General features: G+C 39.1%; 1 protein-coding gene across 5 annotated transcripts in view; it reads right to left on the bottom strand.

Moving 5' to 3' along the window:
* LOC116822169 (dystrophin-like) overlaps window positions 1-25,211 on the bottom strand; it is an 836,401-nt gene that overhangs the window by 413,110 nt on the left and 398,080 nt on the right. The window contains exon 1 of one of the 5 annotated variants that reach the window (XM_075059860.1): window positions 22,676-22,725. The exons of the other annotated variants lie outside the window; for them this stretch is intronic. Coding sequence (XP_074915961.1) covers window positions 22,676-22,703 — 28 coding nt within the window. The 5' untranslated portion in view covers window positions 22,704-22,725. Of the gene's footprint in view, window positions 1-22,675; window positions 22,726-25,211 lie in introns of those variants that run through there. 5 annotated transcript variants of the gene reach the window in all.

Genomic DNA, 25,211 nt, shown 5'->3' with positions numbered 1-25,211 from the left:
AAAGCGGGTTGGAAGTAGAGCTGGTGACAAGATTTTAAATGTATCAGTTTTGTAACAAAAAAGGGGACACTGTTTGAGGGGAAATGTTCCCATTTTTTAAACTCTTTCTCATGGGAGGAGAGAGGAACACAGCTTCAGACTCCTGACTAACTAGCTAGAGTAGCTGGATGGGCACATGATGGAGAGTGGGCTGCTCCCCTCCCAGACAAAGTTGCAGGGTGGAAGGGGCAGGGAAGGAATTGTAACTGGAGCCACGCTTCATTCTCTGGTCTGTTCATAAGGGGCAGTGTAAAACTGCATTTCCTCATTCAGGAGGCATTTAAAGGTTGCAGCCTATCCTTAACTGATGTGACAGTCAACATGGTGATGCAGGTGATAGATAAATAGCTAGCTATATGAAAATCCAAGTCAACTACTGTTCTAATGAGATCCAACAGAGACTGTAGTGTATGTTATATAACATTGCTGTACATTGATGACATTCCATTGTACCTGACACTACATTATACCAATGATCTGGGAATTGTAGAAATGAGCTCAAGATTACAGTATCTTCTATCAACACCTTTATTATTACCAAACTTGTTTTGAATCAACAGCCTGCTCATTCAAAATGTTCCAATCAGAGCGGTGTGAAAAGTTATGGGATTATATCAGTTGTGAGAAACTTCATATTTCAGCAGTTTCGAAAACAATTAAAAAAAACAATTGGTTTAAATTGTTTTAGCTTTGGAGGATTTGAATCTGAGGAAATTGCTATACACAGTATGAAACGGAACATTGTGTTATAGGAGCAGTGTCAGAGTGATTACTGCTCATGGGAACTTTTTTTTGCTGAGGGCAGGTGACTAGCAGCCAGACTCTCAATAAGCTTAGAGAAGAAGATTGTGTGGGTGTTTAACTATCTATAAGAAAGCAGAGAATCATAAAAAATCAAGGTTATGTAATTAAAGAAACTAAATCCTCTAAAATATTTGTTCTGATAGCTTTTGGGGGGAAATTCTACAATTCTCTTCTTGTGTTCAGAAAATGGACAGGAAAAGGTGAGTGATCTTAGGTGGATGACTCACAGGATGGGGTTGTCATCCTGAATACAGATTTCCAAAAACACACAAAGAACATGTGATAAAGGACCAGAGAACAGGAATAATAAGATATATTCATGATCCCATAAAAAAGAATGTAGAACATGCAGGGGAAATAAGTGGCAAAGCGCATGAGATAAAGATTCATACCATGTCCACCTGTAGAAAATGGAGATGCACAAAGCAGCAAGAGTTAAAATAGGTAATGAGTGGCCAAAAGAAGATGATGGAAGCACATGTAGCATGTAACTCAGCATTCGTGTTGCAAGTTCCATGTAACAGTGGGCTTACTGCACTACTTCCTGGAACACCACCTTGGGATACACAGTACACTTAGCTGCTATATACAACACTTGTAGTACATCTCAGTTCTTTTAGGGCTCTTCTATTTAGAAAAGTAAGAGGCAAGCAAAGGTTTCTTACTCGGCCTTCAAAGCCCACAACATACATTTTAAGCACATAGGCAGAGGTCCGGCAAGAAAGTTTAGAGAGAGGATCTTCACTGCATTAATCAGTGCAACTGAAAATGTTTTATTTTATATGGACAACTTTTTACAAATAATTACTGAGTGGAAGCCTTTGGCTAACAATACAAGTCAGTAATTTTCCAAATTACTTTATTTCTCTTGCCCTTGTATAAACCAATTACAGAACAGGCAATTTTAATCTGCTTGACTGACTAGCGTCTTCTTTTTATTTCATATGACCCAATTACTATGAGCTACAACTAAGACACGTATCAGCAGAAGTTGTGTTATTAATGAGTGGAGTGTGTGCCTGTAATTGTGTATTTTACACACACACTCTTACAGCACACGTACATGATGAACCCTCATTACAACAACTCTGATAAAAGGTGACTGATTCCAGACTCTCAATTACACTGAGCCTCATTAGACTCCATTTACATTAATCACTCTTTATAAAATTTAGCCCCAAAGAATTATTCTTTGCTTAGACTAAACTAACCAACTAAATTAAAATCTAATTGCTCTGTTTTCTAGATCTTCCTTTTTAGGAGTTCTGATCTTGTACATTATTTTGAAAGTAGCCAAGTTAAATATATGTAAACAGTATGTTTAAGCTATATTTTTCCAATTCTCTTCCTTTCTTTGGAAGAGAAAGAAATGGATGTTTAAAGGGTAAGATATAGTATTGAGAAAGAATTTCTAGACACCATTAATGAGTAGTCCTGGAACCCACAAGGGGAGAGGCAATTTTTGATTTAGTCTTAGGTCACATCCTGTGCTTAATGTAAGAAGTGAATATAGCTGAATGCCTGGGTAATAGTAAACAGAATGTAACTAAATTTAATATCCTTGTGAGGGGGAATACCAAAGAAACCCACCACAGTAGCATTTAACTTCAAAAAGCGGAACTATGCAAAAATGAGGAGTCTAAGTAAACAAAAAGTCAAAAGAGTGAAATGCCACCAAGTTACATGGAAATGTTTTAAAAACACCATAATGGAGGCTCAAATGTATACCCCAAATAAAAAAAAAAGATAATTAAAAAAAGATAAATAACAAGAAAAAAGCAACAAAGAGTCCTGTGGCACCTTATAGACTAACACACATATTGGAGCATGAGCTTTCTTGGGTGAATACTCACTTTGAATACTCACTTCGTAAGATGCATGTAATGGAATTTTCAGAGGCAAGTATAAATATGCAGGCAAGAATCAGTCTAGAGATAACGAGGTTCGTTCAATCGGGGAGAATGAGAGCCTCTTCTAGCAGTTGAGATGTGCACACCAAGGGAAGGAGAAACTGCTTTTGTAGTTAGCTAGCCATTCACAATCTTTGTTTAATCCTGAGCTGATGGTGTCAAATTTGCAAATGAACTGAAGCTCAGCAGTTTCTCTTTGAAGTCTGGTCCTGAAGTTTTTTTTGTTGCAGGATGGCTACCTTTAAATCTGCTACTGTGTGTCCAGGGAGACTGAGGTGTTGTCCTACAGGTTTCTGTATATTGCCATTCCTAATATCTGACTTGTGTCCATTTATCCTTTTACGTAGGGACTGTCCAGTTTGTCTGATTTATGTAGCAGAGGGGCATTGCTGGCACATGATGGCATACATTACATTGGTGGACGTGCAGGATGAACAGGTGAGTGTGTGATCTGGTTAGGTCCTGTGATGGTGTCGCTGGTGTAGATATGTGGGCAGAGTTGGCATCGAGTTTGTTGCATGGATTGGTTCCTGAGTTTAGAGTCACTATGGCGCAGTGTGTGGTTGCTGGTGAGAATATGCTTAAGGTTGGTAGGTTGTCTGTGGGTGAGAACTGGCCTGCCCCTCAAAGCCTGTGAAAGTGAGGGATCGTTGTCCAGGATTGGTTGTAGATCACTGATGATGCATTGGAGAGGTTTTAGCTGAGGACTGTAGGTGATGGCCAGTGGAGTTCTGTTGGTTTCTTTCTTGGGCTTGTCTTGCAGCAGGAGGCTTCTGGGTACATTTCTGGTTCCGTTGATTTGTTTCCTTATTTCCTTGTGCAGGTAGCGTAGTTTTGAGAATGCTTGGTGAAGATCTTGTAGGTGTTAGTCTCTGTCTGAGGGGTTGGAGCAAATGCGGTTGTACCTCATCGCGAATTCCACCACAATTTCAACAGCGTCCACTCCACCATCAACCTCAGCCTGGACCAATCTGCACGGGAGGTTCACTTCCTAGACACCACAGTACAAATAAGTGATGGTCATGTTAACACCACCCTATACTAAATCCTGCTCCCCCCCCGCCGACTGCTATGCCTACCTTCATGCCTCCAGCTTCCATCCTGGACACACCACACGATCCATCGTCTACAGCCAGGCACTGAGATACAACCGTATTTGCTCTAACCCCTCAGACAGAGACCAAAACTTATGCTCCAATACATCTGTTAGTCTATAAGGTGCCACAGGACTCTTTGTCGCTTTTTACAAATCCAGACTAACATGGCTACCTCTCTGATACTTAACAACAAAAAAGCCACTATGACTAACTATTAGAGTAAAAAGTGGTTAAAGGGGAAAAGGCATCCTTTAAAAATTGGAAGTCAACTCCTACTGAGGAAAATAGAAAGGATAATAAATTCTGGCAAGTCAAGCATAATTAGGCAGGTCAAAAAAGAATGTTTAGAGCAACTAGCAAGAGACTAACAACATTTTTTGGAAGTACATCAGAAACAGAAAGCTTGCCTCACAATCAGTGGAGTCACAAAATGATTGAGATGCTAAAAGAGCACTCTAGAAAGACAAAGCCATTGAGGAGAAGCTAAATGAAGTCTTTGCACTGGTCTGCACTGACAAAGATGTAAAGAAGAGCCTCACACCTCAGCCGTTCTTTTTAGGAGACAAATCTGAAGAACTATCCCAAACTGAGGCATCAGTACAGGAGATTTTGGAACAAAAAGATAATTTAAACAATAATAAGTCACTTTGAACCAGATAATATTCATCCAAGAGTTCTGAAGGAACTCAAATATGAAACTGCAGAACTACTAAGTATGGTAAGTAATCTATCACTTAAACCAGCCTCTACCAGATGACTATAGGATAGCTAATGTAACACCTTTAAAAAATATTTCTAGAGTCAAGCCTGACAATCACAGGCCAGTAAGACTAACTTTAGTCTTTAGTACCAGGCAAATAGCTTGAAACAATAGTAAAGAACAGAATAATCAGACACAGATGTTGGGGAAAGAGTCAGCACAGCTTTTGTAAAGGGAAATAATGCCTGACAAATCTATTAGAATTCTTTGAGGGTGTCAACAAACATGTGGACAAGGATGATTCAGTTAATATAGTGTACTTTGACTCTCAGAACACCTTTGACATGGTCCCTCACCAAAGGCTCTTACACAAACTAAGCAGTCATGGGATAAGAGAGAAGGTCCTTTCACCAATCAATAATTGGTTAAAAGATAGGAAACAAAAGATAGGAGTATATGGTCAGTTCTCAGAATGGAGAGAGGTAAACATGGGGTCCCCAGAATCTGGACTGGAACTTGTGCTGTTTAACATATTCATAAACGGTCTGAAAAAGGGGGTGAACATTGAGGTGTCAAAGTTTGCCAATGATACTAAATTACTTCAATTTGTCAAGTCCAGCACTAACAGTGGAGAGTTACAAAGGAGTCACACAAGACTGGGTGATTGGGCAACAAAATGACAATTGTCATTCAATGTTGACAAGTGCAATGTAATGCACATTGTAAAATATAATTCCAAGTATACGTACAAAATGAGGGGTTGTAAACTAGCTGTCACCACTCAAGAACCAGATCTTGGAGTCACCATCAGTAATTTTCTGAAAACATCTGTTCAACTGCAGCAGCAGTCAAAAAATCTAACCATGTTAGGAACCATTAGAAGTGATTGAAAATATCCTAATGCCACTATATAAATCCATGGTACACCCACACCTTGAATACTGAGTGCAGTTCTGGCTAACCCATATAAAAATATTTTGAAAAACGTACAGAGAAGGACAACAAAAATGATTAGGTCTATGGAACAGCTTCCATCTGAGGAAAGACCAAAAGACTGGTCAGTTTAGAAAAGAGACAACTGAGAGGGGATATGATGTTGTTTGCAGTCCGCTGCTGACAATGATGATGATATTGCTGCAATTCTCATCTATGGCTACGCATAGACACTGAAGTTTGAACCCTGATGCACAGAGTCAGCCACACTGAGGGCATAGGAAGTCTGTATCTATGATGTTTGATGACCTTTCACATGCAGCTTGCAGATGATTTCATCAATCTCGTTCAAACCTGTTAGATGCTGATCTTGTCAAATAGAGCCATTGAGTCCTGTTCTGAGCCATTTGCTTGAATTCTTTGAGACTGATTCCAGCCAACTGGAGATTGCTCTTCTTGTTATCTCTGACATGCTTATACAGATGAATCTTCTTTCTTTTGTTCTGACTAGTCACTCTCCAGTCACTACTGGAGAGAATTTGCACTCTCATGTGGTCATGGAACAGATTATTTGTATGAACCTTCTTGGGCAGCCCAATTTCTGCAGAATAGCCCATAGATCCTCTTTGGTGACCATATCAAAAGCTATGATGGAGGTCTATAAAATCATAAATGGCATGGAGAAAGTGAATGTCAGTGTTGCCCCTTCATATTACACAAGAACTCAGGGTCAACCAATGAAATAGGCAGCAAGTTCAAAACAAACATAAGGGGTGACTGATCTACATAGCCAGCCCCACCTATAGTTGAATGGTGAGCTGGAGAAGGGTCCTGTAAGGGTAGTATGTGAAATGCCAGATGTGACCTCTGACACATAACTGGAGAGCCAAAGTGAAATATCTCCATTTACCTGCCACCTATAAAGAGTAGGATGGATCATGTACACTGGTCTTTATGAAATTTTTTTTCTGGAACATTGATGAGACACAGTATGCAGTTGTGTGTAGGCAGGGTAGGGTGAGGTTAGTGAGTAAGATTGGTGTAAAACACAGGTTGAATTTCTTTACTATAAATGATTTGACTGATTTATATTCTAATGACATTGTACAAAAGTAACTATCTCAATAGATAGCCTTTTAATTCTTTATACTGTGAAACACAAACTGAAGATGTGGAGTGACCAACACTGCCACAAAATAATGCAGAGACTATTGAGGAGCACTGAAATGATTTAAGTATCTTTAAAAGGCCATAGTGCTCAATAGGGGTTAGGAGCTCTGTAGTGGTTCCTCTCCTGGCTATAAAAAGTAAGGTATGGGTTGTACCTGTGAACATTTTAATGTCTACAGTGATGCTCATATAGTATAGCTTGCAGATGATGTACTATATCAGTAAACGTGGCACTTAGAAACTCTGCAAACACTGTACAGAAGTTTAGAATGCTGGTAGTAAAATAATGAAATATGTAATTAAAGACCAAGGCATCAAATCCTGTCCCCTTGCCTTCATCCTTTTTGCCAAAGAGTAGCTGGGGATTCTGCTCCTGCAGTAGGCATAGGGGGAGTTCCTGGGACAAGCCAAGGATGGGAGGGAGAGGAAAATTGGGGTCAGGCCTCTGCCAGACCAAGCAATCAGATCCAAGGATTTCAAATACACCTCTACCGTGATATAACATGACCCGATATAACACGAATTCGGATATAACTTGGTGAAGCAGTGCTCCGGGGCAGGGGATGGGGGGGGCTGCACACTCCGGTGGATCAAAGCAAGTTCGATATAACGTGGTTTCACCTATAACACAGTCAGATTTTTTGGCTCTAGAGGACAGCGTTATATCAGGGTAAAGGTGTAGTTAAAACTATGCCTTTTGGGAGTGAGGGAGGGAAATAAGTGTAAAAATACTTGGTTTTTAGATAAAATCATTTTTCAGTTATGAAAAAGAAAAAAAATTAAGAAAAATTCCCTCTAATACCACTAACTCAAAAATAGCTTGTCTATTAACCTCATACTGTTCTTGAGCTAATCTCCAATATGAGATTATTAAAAACAGATCCAACAGAATTTTTCCAGCATTAGGAGAGTGGTCTGAATTGGGCTGAGAACAGAAACTATGTTATAATCTCAACATTTAGCTGAAGTTATGATAGCTATAATAATAGAGCAACTGAAGAGGAAGGACATCTAAAAGACAGTAAAGGAAGTAATAGAAAAAACTATACGCAACTCAGTTGTCTTTGCAAAGCCTCAAGTATGGCACAGAACTAAGACCCTTTGTGACACTAATTTCCATTGACTATAATGAGCTTTGGATCAGGACCTCTATGGGCTAATAGAGACAGGCATCAGCTATCTGATGCCTAGTGGAGGAAATGAACTCAGACACCTCCTAAAAATGTCATTTAAGTCTTTTTTTATGCAGCTGGGGTTTTACATGATTATTGAAAACTTAGTGTTGTGGGTGGAACACTATCCGACGCCCCAATACTTTGAGTCATAAAATGTACTGAAAGGGGCAATATTAAAAAATAAAAATGTTTGTAGTACTGAGAATTTCACTCCGTCCTCCCCCCTCCTCCACACTATTCTTTTTGTTTTGAGTGCCCAGGGGTGTGTCTTGATAACTGAATTTGCTGGGCTTTTCAGGTTGTGTCTGAGATTAGTGCTTCAAATATGTTTAAGACTCTTCATTGTTGTATGTTTTCTGTGCATTGATTGGAAATATTTTTATTTCCTACATCCCTGCTTAGAACTAGCTCTAGTGACTGCATATCTATAATGCAGAGAAAAGATTAAGAAATATATAATGCTGTTATTTTGATAGTGAACATTGATTTCACTTTCACTGCAGTGCAATATCGCAAGCGCCGCTCAGAACACTGTCACATCGCCTTAATACAAATTTAATAACGAAAAAGAAGAAAAATAACCATGCATCATCCTTTTTACCATTGTTCTTTTTTCAGATTAAACATCCTAGGCAACAATTTCATTTCCCATCAGCAGGATCTACACTTACAACAAGCCCTTCATTCCTCACACACACACACACACAAGGAAAATATAATTTTCCTTTTAATTCCTAATGTTCTCTGTTGGCACCTCAATCAAGCTACACAGACATTTAAATTACATTCATCCTTAGAGAAGTGAAAAGAAATTGGTTCTTTAGGTTTAGAAGATGCCTTTGAACCGTTCACAATGAGTCTAACAAAGCAGATTATACAGGACAGCAAGAACTAATAACCAGAATTAATTCTGGAACCAGCATATAAATATCCTACTGACACACCATGAAATAATTATAAATAATCCCACAAACACAAACTAAAAAGAGAACTGCAAACATTAAGCATAACTCAGATGCTGTTGTAAGCTTTGATTCATGGGAAGTGGGAGAAAATTTCATAGTAAGTAGTCCTCAGGTGAACATCCCAGACCCTCATTCGCTTGAGTATATACTGTAGGACACTCAAGAGGCTGACACACCAATCTCAGGTCTTAAAACAAGAGGTTAGGGAGCAGCCATTCTCAAAGGTAGACTGGTACAGTGTCACTTAAGGCCTTACATTATCCCGAGTTCCTTAGGACAGCTGTGGTATCCACTGCATTATCTGTACAGGGCAGAATACAATGGGAGCCTATTTCCTGATTGGGAACACCAGATATTAATGAAATACAAGTTAGTAATAATTTGCCAAAATATAAATCTTAACATTCATGGCCTGATTTTTTTCAGAGGTTCTGAGCATATGCAGATGACACTGAAGTCAACATGGACTCACCAAGGGCAAGTCATGCCTGACCAACCTTCTATGATGCCATTGCCTTCTATGATGAGATAACTGACACTGTGGATATGGGGAAAGTGGTGGATGTGATATACCTTGACTTTAGCAAAGCTTTTGATACAGTCACCCACAATATTCTTGCCAGCAAGTTAATGAGGTATGGACTGGATGAACGGACTATAAGATGGATAGAAAGATGTCTAGATCGTCGGGCTCAACAGATAGTGATCAACAGCTCGATGTCTAGCTGGCATCCAGTATCAAGCAGAGTGTCCCAGGATCGGCCTTTGGGCCGGTTTTGTTCAACATCTTCATTAATGATCTGGATGATGGGATGGACTGCACTCTCAGCAAGTTCGTGGATGACACTAAGCTGGAGGGATAGGTAGATATGCTGGAGAGCAGGGATAGTGACCTAGACAAATTAGAGAATTGGGACAAAAGAAATCTGATGTGGTTCACAAGGACAAGTGTAGAGTCCTGCACCTAGGATGGAAGAATCCCATGCACTGCTACAGATTGGGGACCAACTGGCTAAGCAGCAGTTCTACAGAAAAGGGCCTGGGGATTACAGTGGACAAGAAGCTGGATATGAGTCAATAGCGTGCCCTTGTTGCCAAGAAGGCTAATGGCATATTGGGCTGCATTAGTAGGAGCATTGCCAGCAGACTGAGGGAAGTGATTAGTTCCCTTTATTCGGCACTGGTGAGTCCACATCTGGAGTATTGCGTCCAGTTTTGGGCCCCTCACTACAGAAAAGATGTGGACAAATTGGAGAGAGTCCAGCGGAGAGCAACAAAAATTATTAGGGGGCTGGGACACATGACTTACGAGGAGATGCTGAGGGAACTGGGCTTATTTATTTTGCAGAAGAGAAGAGTGAGGGAGAGATATGATAGCAGTCTTCAACTATCTGAAGAGAAATTCCAAAGAGAATGGAGCTAGGCTGTTCTCAGTGGCAGCAGATGACAGAACAAGGAGCAATAGTCTCAAGTTGCAATGGGAGAGGTCTAGGTTGGATATTAGGAAACACTATTTCACTAGGAGGGTGGTGAACCACTGGAATGAGTTACCTAGAGAGGTAGTGGAATCTCCATAATTAGAGGTTTTTAAGGCCTGGCTTGAGAAAGCCCTGGCTGAGATGATTTAGTTGGGGATTGGTCCTGTTTTGAGCAGGGGCTTGGACTAGATGACCTCCTGAGGTCTCTTTCAGCTGTAATCTTCTATGATTCTTTGAAGTCAACAGGAGCTGTTAATAGTCAAAACCTTTGAAAATCAGGCCAGACAACAGCAGATTCTTTGAAGACATTTGTTGTACCATGGTGTAGCATACTTTCCTTTGCTTTGCAAAAGCTTTCTAAGCACACTGAATATTTCCATTTGAAAAATATCACATACCAAAGACATTGTGTATACCACCAATAAAAAGGGAGAAAGAGAAATATATACATTTTTTTACTGACTAATGATATTTCTTTTGAGGCACAATATAAAGTGTATTTCATTTTATGACAACATAGTATGCTACCTCTCAATATTGCCCTGTCCACTCCCCATATGTTAGGCAGTATTTTCAGTTAAAGGAAGCCCCCTCCCAATCCCAAATGAACTTAAAAAATAAAATTAATAGCCTCATTCACTAACCCTCTGGGATCGAGGAGTGATATAATAGGAGAACAGTGTTTGTATAGCTTCATCATTCATGTTTCCTTTCTCCCTACAGGTATCAGTCTCTCTCAACCAGCCCCAGAAATCTACAAGTGCACTCCTATTAACCTGGATCGTTTAGGTGAGGCTCAGGAGTCGATGGCATTGAATGAATGTCTAAGGATTAATGATGGACTCCTGAACAAGGAGGAGACTGGAACTGAAACATGAACTTCTAGGAATATCCAGAGAGCTTATTTCACTTCCATTTATGTGAGACAAAACAATAGAATTCAGTCTGCAAACCCTATTGGCGAGTGAACTCTACAGGGTTTGCATAGTTCTAGTCACTTACAGCTAACTCCTCTGATGCCCACACTTATTAACCAAGCAACTAACAAGATGCTACTTGCAAGCCTGCAGACAGACTTATCATCTATTATACTGCTTGAGAAATAGTTTGTGATCATTTCACTAAAGACTAACATAATGCACACACAAAGGAGGAGAGTTAGTTAACGTGGCATGTGAAAACTTAACTCTACGTTTTCTGATTTTGACTGTTTAACTTTTTAAAGGCATTTGAGTTTTATCAATCCATAATATGGAAGAATTTGGCTAGATACCACCAGAACTCCTTTTCTTATATAACTCCAGTCCAATACCTTGTGCAGTGGAGAATCAGGTTATGAGATACTCTGCACACAAGTATGAAACAGTACCAAATCAGAATTCTCCACTCATCTACCCACGTGGCGATGTTTTATATCCACTTTGCACAGATGAAAATGACTAAAGAAGGATACAGCACTGTAGATTGAGACCCAATGTGCATATTGAATAAAACATTCACTGTGAGCACCTATTTCATACTCAATGAAGCAACTTTTCATCTTGCACTGGATTCAGAATATCTGATGTTTTGAGTACACAATAGGTTCAGGAGCCCTGCTTTATTCAAGGTGTATGTTGCCTAGGAACCTATAGAGCCTAATAACGTACACATGAGACAGTCAAAATGGGGCACAAATCCCTACAGCATTCAGTGCTCAGTTGTTTGGGCTCCCTGGATTTTGCTTCAGGGATCTTAGAATGATGCACTTCACTCCCATCTGTGCAATGGCCACACTATTCCTTTTTGGTGACTTGACTCCTACTCAAAATCAGAGTGCTGAAAAGGGTTAGAAAGAGTTATGAGCAACTGAAAACAGGAAAGAGGGGGCAATAAAACACTTCAGCAACCTTAAGTGTAACCTCAGCTCCAGTGGTTATATATACCTGGCGTATTTGGTGATTTGAAAATGGTCTACACCTTCTCAGCACAGCCGCCTGTAAGAAAAAAACAATACAGGAGAAAAACATCCCTTCTTATCCCTGAGCCTTTGATATGCACAGTTCTACATTAGTAAGTGTGACACAATGAGTGTTTTGCAAAAATACACCATCAAAGCACAAGAGATTTCAATAAAGAATAAAAATTCTGAAAAGATAGAAAATTCAGACTTTTGGACATGAATGGGAATTAGTACAGACCCTAGCTGAGAACAGTTATCTTGCCATTCCCTGCACTCCTAATTTTAATATAGCAGGAAGAATAGGAGTGTTAAGTAAACGTATGTGGACAAAACTGGAAAGGGACCATGCATAACAAATTAGCTCATGGAGTTATTTTATCGGCTAAAATGATGGTACTATAGCTGTAACTAAGGTTGAGCTCCCAGAGCAACACAGTTCTTCTTTGACAACAGATTACTTATATTGCTTTCTTTTTTTTATTCCCTGTGCTACTGAAATTTCCTCACAAATTCCATCTTCTAAAATCAATCTTAACCCCATGACTGCTATCACGGGACTCAACCACTGAGCTGGAAGGTGAATCATTTACAATATCTTCCTCTGAAATTAAAACCAATCCTAGGCTTTAAAAAAAAATTAGATCCTTTCCTCACTCAACTTTCCTTTATAAAAGACATGCAACATTACTTTGAACACAAATCCACACACACACATGCATACAAGTCTGGTGAAATCTTACTGTAATCACTGGCAGCCCCTATCGTTTGGCCAAGCTAAATTCCAGCTTTGAGGCACTAAAAAGGACTGCAGAAACATCACTGACATTTTGACATGTGGCATGAGGCCTTCTCTTCTCTTTCCACTTTATTTTGAAAAGAAACAACAATAAAACAGTATGGGAAGAGAAATGTCATCTGATGCATTTCCGTGTCAAAGAATTTGCTCTTTGTATGTATCTTTAAGCCAAGGATAAAAGGTGTTTCCGGCAAGGATAGTTTTACTGGAAGCAGAAAGATGAAAAAAAAAATCATTTAACTGTTTTCGTATACTTTGGGTTGGTTTTCTACAGTTAATCTAGTGAACAAGCTCAGAACAACTACTGAGCATGTTTGGTAACTACCATACTCTGTTCTGGAAGTTTCTGGGTTTTTCTGACTGAGTTATCCTGTCTTGCTCTCGGCAAGTGGGTAAAGACAGAGTGTGAGTATCCAACTAAGATCCATGCCTCCTCCCCACTACTTCTCTTCCCCTCCCCTGCAAAAACAAGTCAAGTGATGTAGTACAAAGCATGTGGATTAAACATACCTCTGCTCTGAGAAGCCCTTCCAATTTTAAAATAATACAGCAATCAACCAATATGCTGAAACACTGAAATCCACTGCTGACCACCTACACAAATAGAATTTATTTTCACTCCATAACTCCGGCTTACAGGAAACTTCCAGCCTAGTCTTGCTTCCCTCCCCATTTCAAATGCCAAAAGCATGTCCAGAAGGTTAACAAATCAGGTCTCTGGCAGATTCCAGAGCCAAGTGACCATCAGATATTGCCCTGCCCTTAACACCCTCTCTCTTCTAGGGAGCATTAGATTGTGCGCTTCCACTGACTGTAACCATGTTTCATAGAATGAGAATAAAGGTTCTCTCTGAGATAAACTGGACCAAAACCAATTAGGGCTTTTGTCCTTAGCCATAGCTAGGAGGACATCATAGACCAATATCATTAGCAAAAGTTCGTCCCATACCAAGGTCTAAAACCAGGCAAGTCAGAGTAAAGGAAATACTTCTTTAGTTGTTGGCCATTGCTTTCTCAACCATCCTCCCCCAAATGAAAGACAACAATACTTATATATCTCCATTTTACAGAGATAAAAAATCAGTGCTTAAGTCAGTGAACTTGCTTCCTCTTTTCCTCAACCACTATCCTGATTTTTTACCATTTTCCTGACACCCATCTCCCATCATCTACTCACAATGCACTTCCTTACCACACACCCACTATACCTTTATCTCCCTCAATTCATTTACTTTCCATTCATACAGTTATGAATCCAGATCTAAATTTTATTTGGGGCCCATCTCTATACTATTCCAATTATGTCAGATTTTTTATTATTAATTATTATTATTATTATTAATGCATGTATTTATTTATTGGAAACCATGACTCTTCGGCCAACACCAAAAAATAAAGAAGACAATATCTGAAAAAATTAATGATTAGACTGAAAATATGGGTGCATAATGGAATGGCCAACTATAACGTCTCTACCCCCACATTCATAATTACATGTATGTACATGTATGCTCAATGAATTTATCCCATTTTATTTTAGCTTTTCTGGATTACTAATTTTCAGGTGTTTCATCTGGATCATTGCACTTGGATCATAGCAACAGATATCATATGTTTCAGCTCCACACCAAATTGAGTCTTTACCCACCACAAGAGAAGAAACAGAGAGTCTGCTACCAAATATTAGGCTTGTATATAGGAAATCAAAACAGTGTCACTGTTATAGTGGGTTTCAATGGAAAATTGTGAAGAAAGCAGTGTAGGAAAAATATAAGGGATCATAGACTGAAGAATAATTTACTAATTTAGAAAAAGTCAAATTGACTTTATCATTTCAGATATAGTGATCAGTGGAAACTGTTTTCTATTTTTGATTCCGTCTTTTTCTATTTTATTTTCCCTAAAAGGGAAAGAAAGTATACAGTATTCCTTGAACGCTTCCCCCTCCCCTCTCATAAACAGTGCTAAAATTGAGAAAGGACTGTGGGAAATGCAATTCTCCATACTAAACTAATTAGTTTAATATATTAGGAGACCACCATAGAGAAGGATAATACTTCTTATTAAATGTTTACTGTTCAAGCCCAGCTAATATATGGTAAAAGAAGATTTGGATAAGGTTTGTGGGTGCTCTTATTAAGTGAACCTGCAAACATTCTCAAATTCAGCCATCAATGTAGACAATCCTCTCTTTATGGTTTTTGCACATCATGAATGAAAGTCAAAGAGAAGAACATGACTAAGAAAACGGTCTGATTTCATTTTGACCAGGATAAAAATCTGGACCTGCTGAAATCAATGAGTCATTGGGACCAGGATTTCATTCTTTAAGTGTACAAGTGCTCAGGCAGCGCAAAAATGTGCTTGTGAAGAGACTTCCAATGATTAGCTCCAAATAAAGAAGAACTAGAAATATAGTGTATTTAATGCAAGAAAATTGTGACTGGCAGTTGAACAAAGGAAAATCTGGAAAATGTTGCAGTTAGTCAAACATTTTCTAAAGGGAGATCCATTTTTTTTTGTTATGAATTAGAAAAAAAGTAGGAATTATTTTATGTTTCAATATTTTGTCTCTAAAAACACATTAAAAATGTAAACCCTAGGGCGGGAAGCCCTAGCCATAGGAACCCTAACCCTAGCTCCAAGTCTCATAAACAGACTTCACTAAAAAATTAATACAGACATTTTCAAGAAACTGAGAGTTCCAGACCAACGTCAACAGTGAAGAAGTGAATAATCAGTCAGAATAACACTGAATGATCATTTTCACTTGTATTTATACTATAATCTTCCAGTCTAAAGCACAGCGATTTTCACTGTCCACCCCATTGCTTGTTCTAACACTCTAAATTACACCCAACACATCAGAATAGACTTCTCTGGCAATTAAAAATGTAAAACATGTATCCATTCACTAATTAAAAATAAATAAAATCTCAATGATTAATATAATAATTCATTCACTAAATGCACATAGCAGTTTATCATCAGAGACTTGTGTTTTAGAAGTAGGAAATATTCGTAATCCGGGAAATGGTAAAAGTATAATGTACCGTAAGTTATCTTCTATTTAAATGGGCTGATTTAATAATTTTTTTAAAGAAAAAAGTAGCACATCTCCATTTTCATGTAAGTGTATGCACACCCAAACTATCCCTATAGGTATATTTAACACAACGTGCCTTAGAATCTTGGATTCTTGGCTAAAATACATATTGGAACTCCTCCTGTATTTCTGATCTTGTATTTTCTCTATACAATGATTTCTTACAAGAGTTTCCAGGCCTTTTCTTTACTTGGCAAACAGGTTGCCCTCCTGGGTGGAGCAGAGGAGAAATCAGTACAATAATTTGCTGTTGTTGGATCACTGACTACCCTTATTAAAGATTATACTCTTGGCAGACTCACAGCAGCACAGTATAAAATTATTAAAGCAAGTGTGATACTAGTGCTAAAATACAACCAGATAATAGAAAGTGAGCTGTGCTATAGGTAAGTTTGTAAACCTTCAATGGCTTCCTCAAAATATGTCAGTTTTGTTTTTAATTTTTTCACAGAATGTTAGACTTTTGAATCCTAAGGCAAATACAGCCACCAAGATTTTAGGCAGCTAGGCTGAGAGAATCACTTGAACCATGTTGGCTTTGACTTTTATCACACACTTCATGAGAAATGTAAGCAGTTCTAGAAGTTTATTGTAATCGTTGATGGCTGAAGTAGCTCATAAAAGGAAGTCTCACTGCCAGAAAAGTTTCATATCTTACCGTTCAATTAGTTACTGTACAGCAATATCCAGATGACAAACTCAAATGAATTATATATAATTTTAACAGCATGACTAATTTTTTTCCATTGTAATTGAATTAGACAAACTCACCTCTAATTAAGGAACTTGCCACACAAATACCAAAAGGTAAAGAGAAGATAAACAAGAAGTTTTATCAACAAAATGCTTTAGAATTAAAATCTAACGATATCATTTATAAAAAATATTGTATTGAGTGACTGGCCAAACAGCAAGGCATATATTTAATTGGACCTGCTGTAAGCAAACACCCACAGAACCTACGCAAATTGGTCTTCCAATAAAGATGGAGTAGAGTTTTATTCAAAGGGCTTGACCCTCTGATGCAACAGAGCTCTCCTTGACAAAGCCTTCCATCATCTTTGTACTCCACCATTCCTCAAGGTTGCTAGGGATCAGGTCAGCCCTCTGTGAAGCTGTAAATTATTCAGCTTATAACAGCCACATAGATGACATTATGCTAGCTAGACACACTGGAACTCTAGCTATACACACTTCCCACACCTGACACAGCCCTTACACTGGGAAAGGGCAGTGAGGATGGTGTAAAGTTAGAGAGATCCCTCAGCTGCCTGCTTAGTGAAGCTTTAAAGCTGCTTTGCACTACTGGAGGGGCCTTAATGTGAATGCAATCTTGCTTGCTGTGATGGAGGATATTTTGGAGTTGTCTCTTCAAACAGGAGGTTGGCTGATCAGGGTCGTCACTTGCACAGACTTAATTGTATTTTCAACAGTTCGTAAAGGTGTTAGTAAAATCCTGCTCACCACTAAAACAACTTCGTGTTGGTTTATACTGTAAATATCATTATTTATTTGTACAATGGTAGTCCCTAGAAGGCATCAATTGGGATCAGGGATTTTGCTAGCCATTGTAAAAGCAGAGTAAGACATTTCCCTTCCGAGAAGTGATTGCAATTTAAATATACAGGATAGAAAAAAAATGGTAGAAAGGGAAATAAAGACATGGAGCAGGGACATGAATTAGAAGATAAGCATAACCACATGGGTCAGACCATCTAGCCTAGTATCATTTTTTTCCCGATAGTGGCTGGTGCCAGATGCTTCCCACAGAATGAACAGAACAAAGCAATTTTTGGGTGATCCGTCCCCTGTTGTCCAATCCAAACTTCTGGCAATCAGAAGTTTAGAGACACCCAGAGCATGTGGCTGCATCCTTAATCATCTTGGCCAACAGTCACCGATGGACCTATCCTCCATTAACTTATCTTATTCTATGTTTTTAAATTCAGTTATACTTTTGGCCTTCACAACATCTCCTGGCAGTGAGTGCCGCAGCTTGAATAGCTTCCTTTTGTTTGTTTTAAACCTGCTGTCCATTAATTTCATTTGGGTGATCCCTGGTAATTGTGGTATGTGAAGGGGCAAATAACACTTCCTTATCACTTTCTCCACACTTTTTGTGATTTTATAGACCTCTATCATATCCCCCCTTATCGTCTTTTTTCTAACTTGAACAGTCCCAGAATTTTTAATCTTTCCACTTATGAAAGCTGTTCCATATTCTTAATCATTTTTGTTGCCCTTCAACCTTTTCCATTTCTAACATATCTTTTTTTTTCAGCTGGAGTGACCAGAACTGCATGCAGTATTCAAGATGTGAGCATACCATAGCAGCATTATGATATTTTCTGTCTTATTATTTATCCCTTTCTTAATGGTTCCTAATATTCTGTTAGCTTTTTTGACTGCCACTGAACAGATGTTTTCAGAGAACCATCCACAATGATGCCAAGATCTCTTTCTTGAGTGATAAAAGCTAATTTAGCTCCAGTAATTTTGTGTGTATATTTGAGATATATACTAATATGCATTACTTTGCATTTATTAACATTGAATTTCGTCTGCCATTTTGTTGCCCAGTCACTCAGTTTTGTGAGGTCCCTGTGTAAGAAGACTTCATAGTCAGCTTTGGACTTAACTATACTGAATAATTTTGTATCATCTGCAAATTTTGACACTTCACTGTCTACCCCTTTCTCCAAATCATTTATGAATATATTGAATCATACTCATCCCAGTACAGATCTCTGGGGGACACCTCTGTTTACATCTCTCTATTCTGAGAACTGACCATTTATTCCTGCCCTTTGTTTCCTGTCTTTTAACGGGTTACTGATCCATGAGAAGACCTTCCCTCTTATCCCGCATGTCTGCTTATTTTGCTTAAAAGCCTCTAGTGAGGGACCTTATCAAAGATATTCTGAAAATCCAAGTACACTATATCAACTAGATCACCCTTGTCTATGTTTGTTGAACCCCTCAAGTTCTTCAAAAAGATTGGTGAGATTGATTTCCCTTTACAAAAGGCTCATGTTGACACTTCCCCAACATATATTCATTTATGTGTCTCCGAATTCTGTTCTTTACTATAGTTTCAACCAATTTGCCTGGTACTGAAGTTACGCTTACTGGCCTATAATTGCCAGGATCAACTCTGGAGCCTTTTTTTTTTTTTTAAATGGCATCACATAAACGATCCTCTAGTCATCAGGTACAGAAGCCAATTTAAGTAATAGGTTACATATCACACTTAGTAGTTCTGCAATTTCATATGTGAGTTTCACTGACTCATTGTTTAATTTATCTATTTGTTCCAAAGGTGCCTCTATTGACACCTCAGTTTGGGACACTTCCTCTGTTTTGTCATGTAAAAAGAATGACTCAGGTATGAGAATCTTCTTCATGTCCTCTGCAGTGAAAACCAATGCAAAGAATTCATTTAGCTTTTCCGCAATGGTCTTATCTTCCTTCAGTGTTCCTTTAGCACGTCTATCATCTATGTTCCTAGTGATTGTTTGGCAGGCTTCCTGCTTCTAATGTACTTTTAAAAAATTGCTGTTAAATTTTTTGAATCTTTCACTAGTTGCTCTTCAAATTCTTTTTTTGTCCATCCTAATTATATTTTTACAATTGACTTGCAAGAGCTTATGTTCTTTTCTCTTTTCCTCAGTAGAATTTGATTCTCAATTTTTAAAGGATGACTTTTTTCATTTCCATTCTGCAACTTCATCTTTGCATTCCTTCCTGAGGTGACATACACCCAATCAATATGCGGATATTTGAAATCCCCATTATTATTGAGTTTTCTAGTTTTAGCTCTCTAATGTCGCTGAGCATTTCACAATCACCATCTCCAAGGGCGGCTCCAGGCCCCAGCATGCCAAACGCGTGCTTGGGGCGGCACGCCGCGGGGGGCGCTCTGCCAGCGTCGCGACGGTGGCAGGTAGGCTGCCTTCCGCGGGTTGCCTGCGGAGGGTCCGCTGGTCCTGCGGCTTCGGAGGACCTCCCACAGGCAAACCGCTGGAGGCAGCCTGCCTGCCACTCTTGGGGCAGCAAAATCCCTAGAGCTGCCCCTGACCATCTCTGTTCTGGTCAGGTGGTTGGTACTATATTCCTACTGCTGTACTCTCACTATTCAAGCAAGGAATTTCTATCCCAGAGTTGTGGCTCTAGGAGGGGGGACATGGACAGGGGTAAGGGGTAGAGGCTGGGGCCACAGCTGGGTGTGAGTATAGGACCGGCAGCTGAGACCCCAGGCACGGGGTCAGGAGTAGAGCCCCTGGCACAGGACCAGCAGCCGGGACCCCAGCCATGGGACTAGCAGCTGCAGGACCCTGGAAACAGGGCCAGAAATAGAGCCCCAAGCACGGGCCAGGGTGCTGCAGCACTCTCCATACCCCTAATTCCCGCACCTATTGTCTCAAGAGCCTGTACTCAGTCTCTGAGGGCCACGAGCTGCTTGCATACTTCACCTGCCCAGCAAGGCAGGTAATAATATGTTACATTCAGTGCAATAAACTGGATAGCTTACCCAAGGACACGCACCATATCAGTGGAAGAGCCAGGAGAGTTACCCAGTTCTCTTGAATCCCAGTGCACTGCCTATCACCAAACTAGCAGCCTCACCACTCTCTTTGCATTCCCAATACACAATTTTATTGCATTCTTTTTGAAAGAGCACAATTACATAATAGCAACAAAGAGTTAAGTGAATAATAAAAGAAACGTCACAAAAAACAGGTAGTCTATTGTTGTCAGGCTAATATACCAGGAATGCTCGAGCAGCCATGAGTGACCTACCCATTGTTTCTATATTCTTGAAGAGTTTATATATTCTGCCACTATTTCTGCATAGAAGACAGGTGTAGCCAATGATGTTTAGGAAAATATATTAAACTCCTCAAGCATAATAAAGCATTTCCTCCCATTTCTTTAAGTATTTATAAGGGGTGGTTTTCAGCTCTGACACTGAGGTGAGCTTTAAATGTGGTTCTCATTCTTTAATTCATCGTTTAATCTAGAAGCATAAACTTAAACGTAGTGTAAAACTATCTGGTTTTCAGTTTTATACCATATGTCTGATTGCAGCTCTCAGTTAATTTATCACACACTGTCATCTCCATCTTTACAAACTGCAATTGGGCTTTATGTTTAAACTGCTTGAACTATATTTTTAAGAGCTGTTATGCATAGTCTATGAACTTTCCTATATATCTTCTATAAACATCTTTTCTATGGTTTACTCTTTAATTCTGGAGAGCATAACCATCCACAGTGATAGAGGTACTCCTTTTCCTGCATCATGATGTGCATTTGAAAAAGGCTAGGGGATCTACTGAGGGCATTTTACAGTTTTCTCTTGATTTTGAATATATCATGCTATGTAGGTGCCAAATTAGTGCAGGAAAATTTGGCAAGCTCTGCCCCATAGATTTCAGACATAGGCATCTTTGGCTATCTACCAGGAGGTATTTCACATCCTATAGCCAACAAATCAGGGCATTTGGGCTACTCTATTAATTTGATACAAACAGAAATCATAGTGAAATGTACATTTACTGTGATGAGAAATTAGGAGTCTGGGACTACATTAATGGACTAGAGATAGTGTTAGGTATTCTCTTGCTCCATTTCCGCAGTGAAAATAATATATCCTTTCTTTCTTATTTTGTACCCCATTGCTCCTATAGACGCATCTGTGCCAGTGAATGAAAGGCAACTCTGCTGCTGTACATGAAAGTGTCTGCCAATCTAAAATTCCAAACAGAATGATATAGGAGCTCCATCACTGGAAGATATCCTGGACATATGCTGAATCAATTCACTTCCCAGGGATCTTGGCCAGCCCCCTCTTTTTTCTGAGTTGTGCAAGATAGCCCAGCAGTGTGTGACTTGCAGATAGTTTACAACACATGATCCCTCTCCAGTCTGATTTTTTAACCTGGAGCAGATGCCAGCAGAACCCAGAGTGTGAACAGGCCCCACCATGTGCAACCATACATATAAAACTACTTAGCATGCCACTGCTATGTGCAACTATAAAATGCTAATTAAGGAGAACATGAACAGGAAACACTATAAGTTGAGAATGAATCTGCAACAATGTGAATAGACCATGAATTCCACTGGAAGTCTCTCTGAAAAACTTGGCTATTTAACTATTTTGTTTCAGTGTGTCTGTGTGTTTCATTCGTTTGTTTATATAAATAAACTGGAGAAAGCTTGACTGGTATGTTGAATTAGCTGATTTCAGTTTAAATTCAAAAAACTATAATGCCAGATTATGAAGGTTGTGAGGAATTTTGTTATGAAGTACAGTGGTGGTGTGCTTTTGTTTGGCAATAATTCAACATTCTTGAAAATAAACTCATAGCCAAGGTGTGTTAAAGCTCCTAAAACAGCTGAGGAGAAGCCATGTTCTAGGGCAGTAAAAGTATGTTGTCCCGATTTGCAGATTAACCAACTGCCTTTGCATTCCTGATGAAGAAAGAGGAGCCACAGCATGAACTTAATGAATAATGAAAATATTTGTTCACATTAAAAAGTAAATTTTGATTCACCTGTATTCACAGACATTTCCACCAGCATTTGAATTTTACCATCACAAATACTTCAAAAAAGAGATTTTTAGCTGCTGGCCATTGAAAGAGAATTGAAAATTGTAGCTAAATAGTGTGCATCTCAAGCTGTTAATTTTATAGTTGAAAATATAATTTTGAAATATACACTGTGCGAGTTATTTTCAATTAAAAAATAATTTCTTCTAGAGCAAAAATTATATCCTAAACAATACCACCATCACCACAGTATCATAGAATCCTAAGATTGGAAGGGACCTTGAGAGGTCTTTTAGTCCAGTCCCCTACACTTCAGGCAGATGTCATAAACAGATAGCTAAGGGTTAATGTCTCTTTCGCCTGTAAAGGGTTAACAAACAGTGACCTGCAACACCTGACCAGAGGACCAATCAGGAAACAAGATACTTTCAAATCTCGGTGGAGGGAAGCCTTTGTTTGTGGTTTTTGGGTTTTGCTTTGTTCTCTCTGAGTCCTGGACGGGACTAGATGTGCAACCAGGTTTCTTGCCAATCTCCCTGCTACAGTCTCTTATATATTCAGAATAGTGAGTATTGAGTAAAAAGGCGGTTATAGTCTTTTGATTGTTTCTGTATTTGCAACTGTGTATCTGGCTGGTAGAGTTTTAATGTGTATTTGGCTGAAAGTATTTTAAATTGTATTTCTGCTGGAGAAAGATTTTTCTCTATTGTCTATAAGCTGAAAGACCCTGTAATATTTACCATCTAGATTACAGAGATAACTTGTAATTTTTTTTCTTTCTTTTTATTAAAAGTTTTGCTTTTTAAGACCTGTTTGATTTTTTCCCTAGTTGAGGCTCAAGGGAATTGAGTCTGTACTCACCAGGGAATTGGTGGGGAGAAGGGAAAGATAAATTTCCTCTTTGTTTTAGATTCATGGAGCTTGAATCTGTATTGCCTCTGGGTGAGGGGAGAGAGGAGGGGTAAAGGTGGAAGCCTCTGTTTTAAGATTCAAGGAGTTTGGATCACAGTATCTTCCAGGGTAACCCAGGGAGGGAAAGCCTAGGAGAGGCACTGGTGAGGGAAAGAGTTTACTTTCTTTGTGTTAGGATCCAGGGGGTCTGGATCTTGGGGGTCCCCAGGGAAGGTTTTGGGGAGACCAGAGTTTATCAGACACTCAGAGTCCTGATTGGTGGCAGCGTATCAGATCTAAGCTGGTAATTAAGCTTAGAAGAATTCACGCTAGTACCTCATTTTTGGACTCTAAGGTTCAGATTGAGGAAAGTATACTATGACAACTAAGTACTGTCTAGTCCATCCCTAACAGGTGTTTTTCTAACCTGCTCTCAAAAATCTCTGATGACAGAGATTCCACAGCCTTCCTAGGCAATTTATTCCAGTGCTTAACTACCCTGACAGTTAATGTGCAACCTAAACCTCACTTGCTGCAATTTAAGACCATTGTTTCTTCTCCTATCCTCAGAGGTTAAAAAAGAAATTTTCACCCTCCTCCTTCTTACAAATTTGTATATACTTGGAAACTGTTATGGCCCCTCTTAGTCTTCTCTTCTCCATCACAAACCCATTTTTTTCAATCTTCCCTCTTTTTTGTTGCTCTTCTCTGGACTTTCTCCAATTTATTTGCATCTCTTTCTTGAAATGTGGTGCATTTCAATAATCCATTTGAGGCCTAATCAGTAGAGTGGAAGAATTATTTTTCCATGTCTTGCTTACAATGCTCCTGCTAATACATCCCAGAATGACTACATTTTTTTGCAACAGTATTACACTGTTGACTCATATTTTGCTCATGATCCACTATGACCCTCAGATCCCCTTCTACAGTACTCCCTCCTAGGCAGTCATTTCCCATTTTGCATGTGTGCAATTGATTGTTCTTTCCTAAGTGTACTACTTTGCATTTGTCCTTGTTGAACTGCATCCTATTTAGTTCAGAACATTTCCCTAGTTTGTGCAAATCATATTGAATTTTATTCCTATCCTCTAGAGGACTTACAGCCTCCCTCCCTCCACCCACCGCGAGCTTGGAATCATCCACAAACTTTATAAGTGTACTCTCCATGCCATTATTCAAATAATTGATGAAGATACTGAACAGAACCAGACTTAGAATTGATCCCTGTGAGACCCCACTCAATATGCCCTTCCAGCTTGACTGTGAACTACTGATAACTACTCACTGGGAACAGTTTTCCAACCAGTTATGCACCACCTTATAGTATCTCCCTCTAGGTTGTATTTCCCAAGTTTGTTTATGAGAAGGTCATGCCAGACAGTATCAAAAGTCTTATAAAAGTCAAGATATACCACATCCAGCACTTCCCCATCATCATAATGTGAACTGAGAATTGCAAATATTGCATCAATCTACTGAGCAAGAATTATTCACTGGAGAAATTTATGAATCATTGCATATGATGAATAAATTCCAGAGGTTGGTAAACTCTTCACACAGGCTCCACTTCTGCAAACACTTAGGCTTAACTTTAAATAAAGTTGTCACACTGATTTCAGTGGAGCTATTCATGTGTAGAAAGTTA

The sequence above is a fragment of the Chelonoidis abingdonii genome, chromosome 1 (genome assembly GCF_003597395.2).
Source record: "Chelonoidis abingdonii isolate Lonesome George chromosome 1, CheloAbing_2.0, whole genome shotgun sequence".
NCBI classification, from domain to species: domain Eukaryota; kingdom Metazoa; phylum Chordata; order Testudines; family Testudinidae; genus Chelonoidis; species Chelonoidis abingdonii.
This window is presented reverse-complemented; position numbering and strand designations above follow the sequence as displayed.